At 34.0% G+C, this 8,167-nt stretch overlaps 1 protein-coding gene across 1 annotated transcript; it reads right to left on the reverse strand.

Moving 5' to 3' along the window:
- Positions 1-3,071: 3,071 nt before the first annotated feature.
- Positions 3,072-5,077, reverse strand: LOC140875822 (endonuclease 2). Its single transcript, XM_073279618.1, has 9 exons — positions 4,864-5,077; positions 4,574-4,748; positions 4,365-4,472; positions 4,192-4,247; positions 3,900-3,983; positions 3,728-3,820; positions 3,583-3,644; positions 3,422-3,495; positions 3,072-3,352 (listed from the first exon to the last, which is right to left on the reverse strand). Exons 1-9 carry the CDS (start codon positions 4,969-4,971, stop codon positions 3,258-3,260), a joined length of 855 nt encoding a protein of 284 aa, XP_073135719.1. The 5' UTR covers positions 4,972-5,077; the 3' UTR covers positions 3,072-3,257.
- Between the last annotated feature and the right edge of the window lie 3,090 nt (positions 5,078-8,167).

Consider the following 8,167-nt stretch of genomic DNA (forward strand, 5'->3'; position numbering starts at 1 on the left):
TGATGAATCTTTGTAGCTAAACTTTATTTCTTTGTTGAGGGAGACGAAACCTTGATATAATTTTTTCATGAGATTTGATTTACAGTGTTTAATTCTTATTAAGTATCAATTTCTGATATGTTCTATCTCATGTTTGTATGTGAATTTCTTATACTGGTCATCTTAGGATTTTGCTACATAACTGTAGCTAAATTAGAATTCAAATCCGTAATTGTTTGAATCAACTAATTTGCGAAGCAACTACGTTTGATATTTTCTGCTGTTGAATTTATTAAATCATAGGGTCAATTATTGACTAGGCTAAATACAACCGCTGGTGTTTGTGTTGTTTAGATTCGTTAGTTTTACTTGTTTGAATGCTACCTTAGATTTAAATCTAGATCGCTGGAATCCAGATTAATTTATTGGTAAGGGTTAATCTATAACGTTGGTGTCTAATTAACTAAAATTAAGGTGAAACATGAATTTGAATTTCAATGACGAATATTTGATAGGATTAATTATTTTTAGGAAATCGATGATTGGATGAGTAAATATCAAGAGTGTAGTCGACTGATACCAAGTCTCATCTCTTATTGATTCTTCAACTTAATTTTCATTCTTGCATGCTAGTGATTTTATCAATTTTTAATTGCTTTAATTTTTAGTAGTTAGTCCAAAACTCAAAACCCCTCTTTAGTTTATTTAGAACACATTAAATTTACCTTTTCTCGTGGGAACGATCCCTACTCACACTATTACATTTTTGTGGTTAGCTGATTGAGTTGGATAATTTGGACGTGATACGACTTAGCGTTACCAAACTTGTCGGAATGATCGAACACAAAGGCTTTGGAATTCTCGAACCTGTGCAGAATTCGATGCTCAAAAGTTGCAGTATGTACTCGGCCTTGGACAATGACTCTTTGCTCGATTCTTAGCCAGAACTTCATCTAATTTTGTGCTTTAAAATTGATCGGAAAATGGGCATGAAATCTGTTGCGCTTCTTGCTAGAAAATAGGAGAGCAAAATAAATTTTTGGATTTGCGTATGCTTGAAAATCAGTCACTTTTCAAAAGCGTTTGCGACACTTTAAACCGTTGATTGCAATTAAATTGGTTAGCAGATTCATACATAACGGAAAGAAATTTTGAAAGGTGAATATTGACTTTGAATGTCATTTGAATTGGTTTCTGAACAACAAACAACAGTTTCTCTCTTCTTGCACAAAATTTGTGCAGTGTTCTTGAGAATGTATTTCGCACAAATTTAAATGTTGGAATTTTCTGAAATTTAGACCCAATGTTTAGAATGCTTTTTGGTATATTATGAACAGTGGAGATCGAATTCTAATCTATCCCATGATAGTAATAGATTCTGGAGATTGGACCTTTGGGTGTGCTTTATTCTTTCAGTTTAGGCACTATTTATAGGTTGAAATGGGCAACTGAATGTTCGGCATTACAGTCCCTCTTTAATGGACTCTAACTTGGTTTTTAAATTCTTAATCGGCATTTAAATGGGTTGTTATGAGTAGAGGTGTCAAAACGAGTCGGCAGAACGGGCCGGCCCTCAACCCGTCGCAACTCATCATTAGGCGGGGTGGGGCGGGGCGGCCCACCTTTAAGGCGGGTTGGAAAAACCTCAACCCAACCCACCTATTGTAAGTGGCGGGGCGGGCCAACCCGGCGGGCTTACGTATAATTTGGCGGATTTTGGCGGGCCAACTCGCAACCCACCCTAATCCACCATTAGGCAGGGCGGTGCGGGCCGGCCCACCTTTAAGGCGGATTGGAAAATTGTCAACCCAACCCACCTATTTTGTATGGCGGGGCGGGCCAACCCGACAGGCCTAGCCCATTTTGACACCTCTAGTTATGAGTTGTGTTCAATGTCTGAATAATGAAATCTTATTGCTCCCTTAATTGACATGGCTTCTTAAATGGTCTTTTGTTTTATTTTCATATTTGTAACGGTAGATTAAGTGTATTTTTTATATGTGAATTTTCGAAGTTCACATGTGATGGTGAGGTGATGGCTTCACAATAAAAATAATGTTTTTTTATGAGTGACCCAATAAGAGATCTGTCATACAAAATTGACATGTGTGATCCAAATAAGATATTTATCTTACAAAATTGACACGTGAAAACGCCTCATGGATGTTTTTGTGATCTTAGAGACTGGCGATGCCTTTGATGCTTATCTTAATGACAATATGCAGGGGCAAAACAAAAATTTAGAAAAGATCGATTTGAACAAAAAATATTTCAAATTTTGTCTCCTAATAAGAGTAGTAGTAATTTTGGTCTTTTAACTACTCATATTTCAGTACATTCAGTTTGGAAACTTGTTTTTTATATAATTTTAATCATTTTTTCATTAGAATCATGATACTCATAGACAGTGTCGGACCTGAGATTTTGAGGCCTGAGGCGAGCACAAAAAATGGTGCCCTCAAACCTTAATATTCATATAGAAATAATATTGTTTATAACATGAATTCTAAAAATAAAATTTAGAAAAAATAAATCATAAAAAATAATATGTTATAAGAGGACGAAACTTGCACTATAAATTTGGAATTCTTCACCCAACCAGCATCACCATTAACGGATTATACAAAAATTACAAGAAAGTAAAAATATCTAAATCTAAAATAATATGTACCATTCGGAGTATTAACTATACATGAATGAAATATTCAAAGCATTCTTTACATGACCTTTGGAGTATTTGAATGTGAAATTTTGTTCAGCACTTTGATGTGAAATTGCCTCATTTCTTTTTAAAAACTAAGATAAGGCTTTTTTATTTGGAAAGAAAGAAAGGGCTTATCAACTATTATTTATGGGCTTATTTTAAAATGGGTTCATGAATTAACTTATATATTAATTATTTTTAAATAATTTTGGTGTCCCAAACTTTTTGGTCTTGGGGCACTTGCCTCATTTTTTAGATTACAGGTCCGGGCCTGATCATAGAGTTATTGAACTAAAACTAAAATTTGATTGTTGCGAGAAATAGACTCATGCTTGATTGAATCACTAGACTCCAAATGGTTTAACATATCCTAAAGTAATCACATAAAAACAATAACAATTCTGTTCATTTTTACAATGCTTAATTTTAGAAACAAACATAAAATTTAATACAATAACATGGCAATTTAGGCATCAACTGTGCACTGTAATACGATAACATGGCAGTTTAGGCATCAACTGTGCACCTAATACCGTCTGGTCTAAATTAAATGAGTTGAACGTTAGCGGAGCCGTCATCCGAATATGCGGTTAAGCGTGGCGGCCAACCGGACTCCACCTTGTGCCAGTCGTAGATTGACAACTGGATTACGCGACAGGAAGTACTCATCTGCCGAAGAAAAATACACTCAGGGATTCATCAACTGGTAAAAATCACCAAGCAAAAATGAAAATGTACCTTCAAGTACTGAACCTTCACTGACTCCTTTGTATGCCCAGTCGCATGCTGCTTTAATTCCTTCCGACGCGTAACTGCATTCCCACAACACATGTCACTTTGCGTATTAGATTTGTATATAAAAAAAGCCATACTTGTGTTTGATGATATAATATACTTACACATCAGGGCAAGCGGTTTTGGCGCAAGCTGCCCATGCCTTTGCTTGGTTCGACCACACGGTCTGTGCGTGAAGCATATGTCATGACAGTTGTGATAAACAAGGTGGAGCGAATCCGATTAAGAAAGGCGTGTATGTGTATATACCGTTATGTTCGTTTGGAGTGTATCGACGAGTTCATCCACGCTAGAATTGTAAAAGTCCTCTTCAGCTGTCTCGATAATGTTGTTATCCCATACCTGCATCGATCATTTGATATAAATTTTAATTAGAGAGATACTAATTGGGCAGAGATGTATACATACTAAGAAAACTCACATGATGTAGAACTTGTTTTCTTGTGTACCAATGGACATCAATGGTGTTTGCTCCCCTGTCTGAAGTAAATCCCACGTGTAGAGGCTGCTCAAAGCACAATTTTTATGCACTTTTATCCTGAATAAATGCCTTTGATACAAGATTCTTTGCCAAGATTCCACAAAATATGATGATAAAGATGTGTTTCGATTCATCTCAATTGAAGTGAATACTCCATCTATTTGATTACTAATCGAACAAAGTTTTTAAAATTGGACTTTTACACAAGAATACATATTGAAAACAATAGTACCTGATGAATGTCTCCCATGAAATGGGACAGGAACAGAAGTGCTTCTGTGAGATTATCTGATCATTTTTCAAGAAATTATGTTTGTTTTAGGCATATTACACATCATATGTGACAAGTACATATATAAAGGCAGAGTAGGAGGACTAAAACCATTCAAGAAACCGATGCATTACATTGAGAGGCAGCGTTGAGACCGCGGTAGCTGAGAAGCTGGCTGGTGTAATTTTTTATGGCGCCTGCGACGCATCTGTCCTGTATGCCATCTTCATCTTTGCAATCCCCTGAGTTGTAACATTATATAACATTGTTTCAACTTTTAAATTTTGATATAAGGAAGAGAAGAAACATGAAAACTGGCAAGATTTTTTTTTTATAGACCCACTGTTGTATTGATATGTGCAGAGATCATCGGGAGTGTCGATGTAATGCAGAGCCGACGACCAGTGATACCGGAACTTCATACGATCCGCCCACGAGCACACGCTGCCAAGATCACCACCCGCGTAGGCCGGCAAAAGCCGCGACACTGCATCCGCCGCTGCCTCGCTTAGCCTAGGCTGCAACCGATATGGGATAATCATTAACAAGAAATGAATACATTGAAGACAGCATCTGCGGGTTCTCACGTCATTAAAAAAAAATAACGAGGAAAGGCTAGTCCAAAAGTGAAACCTGAGCAATTCTGCAAATGATGAGATGGCCATCGATTCCCCATCCTTTGGCTACTGGAATACAGACAAGCAGAGCTACGAATAGTAGAAATTGAACTTTGGACTCCATTTTTGCTTCTCCGCTGTTGTAATGTGACAGAAAGAATATGATGGAGATCTCTTATTATATTATATATATATATATAATCAGGAAAAGGGAAATCCCAAAATTTTTGTTATGGCATGGATTGTATGATGTGAACATGGGGAATGAATCGAGAATCCCAATTTGAATATTTTTTTGAAAAAAAGGGAACTTTTAATTAATGTCCTTTAATAGGATGCCGAAATGTGGGCCTCCTCAGATTATACAACATTATTTTTGTCCAGATTCATATGATTTTGTAATTAATTATTTGAATCGTTATATTAATTGGGTAGCGTTTTATGTTAGTAGTTCTTGAAAACTGCTAAAGTTGCGGCCTCTTCGTGATGAAAAGGGCGTGGCATGAGGAAACGTGCCTGTGATGGTAAGAAACTTGGAGAAGATTCTATTCTAAATCTGGATAAAAATTCTTCTTGAGTACATTTTTGTTTTCAAACGAAATGATACATCGGTCCTCTTGTAAAAAAAAAAAAAAAAGATACCATGAGTTCTTCTTCTTATATAGCCTAGAATCACTCCGAAATAGAGAATGTTGTTATTCTATCCCATGATTAAAACCAATTATTATAATTAACAGCGAAAAATGAATTCCATAAAAGTTTATCCAACATTTAAAAAACAAAATGTAAGTGATAAAAGAAATATCGAGATTTTATCTTGAATCGGGAGATTTGTGGATCGTGTGTTTTGGTTGGGCCAAAAACTGGGTCTAATTGTCTTGGGTTTTAAATGAGTTATTGGGGTTTTGATCAGGCTATCTGGACCCCCAACTTTAAGGGAGCTTCATTAACCCATAACGGTTCTTCGTTTAGCCCAAGGTATGGTATTTCAATTAGTCACGGGAGAAAAGTGCAATTATAGAATGTGAGAATCATTAAATTCGATCAGGCTATCTCGTCTTGTAACTTTAGACGGACTTTTGGATTGAATAATGTATACAAGCTTACTATCAAAAAAATATTACATATATTTCCGTCAAAAAAAAATTTACATATAGATGAAAAAAAGTATCCTGACTTTGATAGACCCGTCTCACCGTATCTAACGACTGCCATCGACTGAACCTTCACTTGGATATTTATATACAGCTAGCATTTAAAGGACACACAATATATGAAAAATAAACATTAATTTTTATATTAAAAAGTAAATATTTTTAAAATATATTTAAGTAATAGTTTGTAAATGTAAGTACGGACTTCACCAATAAGAAGTTCTACTTTAATTACGCAGGAAGATTGATATATAGATATATTGCGTATCCTAAACAATTTGGGAATAAGCAATGCGGAGTAGCGTGGACTCATTTCTGGTTGTTTTCCAAAAAATTAAATCAAACCGAATTTTTAGTATTTAGCAGAAGTTAAGATTTGGTGATTCCAATATTATATAAACTTTTGACAGCCAATTTTTATCCATATATATAATATAAATAATTCATTTGTTGGTTGAAAATGATATACATTTATAAATCGGGAAATGAGCAATAAATCCCTGAGAGAAACTTGAACTTTGTTGTTAGTCCCTACATCAGAATTATTTTCTTCCAACTCCCTTACAAAACACTAACAATTATTTGAGCTCCCTAATTGAGCTGAAACTACTAAAATGCCCTCAAATGTTATTGAAACTCATCAATGTCCAATTGAACAATAAATATTTTTAATACAATTCTCTCTCCATCCAATTTTCCGTCTCCCCAACCTCCTTCTACTTGACCCTTCATGGCTAAACCAGCAACGATCTATAAATTTGCGTCGAATTTTGGTGCCAAAAAATGAGGCGAAAGGAGTTTAAAGTGAAGAGGCGTCGGATTTTGAAAATCTTTGTGAAGAACCAACATCCAAACAACAACTTCGAGGTATTATTTATTTTTTTATTGCTGGAAAATTAAAATACTTTTTAGATGTAATTTCATCTTGATGATTGTTTTTTTTTTAAATCTTTTTTCATTTGAGTGATTTTTTGTGGTTTGTGTTTATTGTGTAGTTGTTATGTTGAAGTTTCGTACATCGTTTGAATTATACAGATTTGATGGTCAATATTTAGGTTTTACGTTTCTCAGTGGGTTTGCGGTTCATCTCAACCAATTTTAGATTGATTATCTGAAATTCGTTATTGTTCTTGATTATAACAATTTTATTTGTTGCCAATTTTTATAGTTTAGTACTGGATTATAAAGATTATATGGATAGTCTTTATAGTATTCGAATCTGCTATTTAAAAGTGTGATTTTGTTATATTTGTTGTTGCAGAATGGGTTATGAATAAAGTCACGATCTTCATTTTTGATCTTATTGAATTGAATATTATGTTTTTATTAATTATGCTGAAAATAAAATCTGTAAGTGGTTCTTACAACCTTGCGTTTTTTTGTTGTTATAAATACAAAAAGCATATGTTTGTGATCTCAATATATAATATATGAGTGTATTTTGATAGATATATTTATGAGCCTCGACAGAAAACGTGCAGATATTTCTTTGGAATTCATGATTATGCAATACATAGCACCACGTCATAAGATGTTCGTATTTCTAAAGATTATGATAATATTCTTATTATGATTAATTTTTACATGTGAATGAAACTCACAATGATCGAATTGAGGGCTGAGAGCAAATACTAACATCTCAACATTTTTTTATTTTGAGAGGTAATATATCTATGTGTGTGTGTCGTCATATTGAGTTTTTTTTTTATCACGATTTATGTTACATCTATTAATATTGAAATTATGTTTTGATATTATTGTTTTGTATATTTGATCAATGTTTTAGTAGTAATATTATTTACATTATGTACTTTGTATATGAGATTTTATAATTATTGTTTCTTATTGATATTTTCAATTTTATATTAAATTATTAAGGGTTCATGAGGAAGACACACAATTAAGGATCACAAATTGGATACATGCGTTGAAAAAAGCTATATAGCAAATGAAATCGTAGAGCCGATACATATTAGATCGCGAATGTGGTGAAATAAAAATTGAGATGTGAGATCTCTTATAATCCTTCTACTATTCAGAGCAACTTGCAAAGAGATTATAGGGTAGAGTTAGACTACTGCAACGTGTGAAAAGACAAGATGTTGGTGAGGCAAGATATTTATGGCACATATAAAGAAGACTAAGATTGATTATGATGGTACTATA

Source organism: Henckelia pumila, chromosome 1, assembly GCF_033568475.1.
Source record: "Henckelia pumila isolate YLH828 chromosome 1, ASM3356847v2, whole genome shotgun sequence".
NCBI lineage: Eukaryota > Viridiplantae > Streptophyta > Magnoliopsida > Lamiales > Gesneriaceae > Henckelia > Henckelia pumila.

What these genes read in the sequence shown, in the direction of transcription:
- LOC140875822 (XM_073279618.1), bottom strand. Translation starts at nt 4,971, where the DNA reads ATGGAGTCCAAAGTTCAATTTCTACTATTCGTAGCTCTGCTTGTCTGT. An exon ending in TCATGGGAGACATTCATCAG is followed by an intron (nt 3,984 to 4,191) that starts GTACTATTGTTT and finishes TGCTTTGAGCAG; the next exon opens with CCTCTACACGTGGGATTTAC. An exon ending in TGAAGGTTCAGTACTTGAAG is followed by an intron (nt 3,353 to 3,421) that starts GTACATTTTCAT and finishes TTTCTTCGGCAG; the next exon opens with ATGAGTACTTCCTGTCGCGT.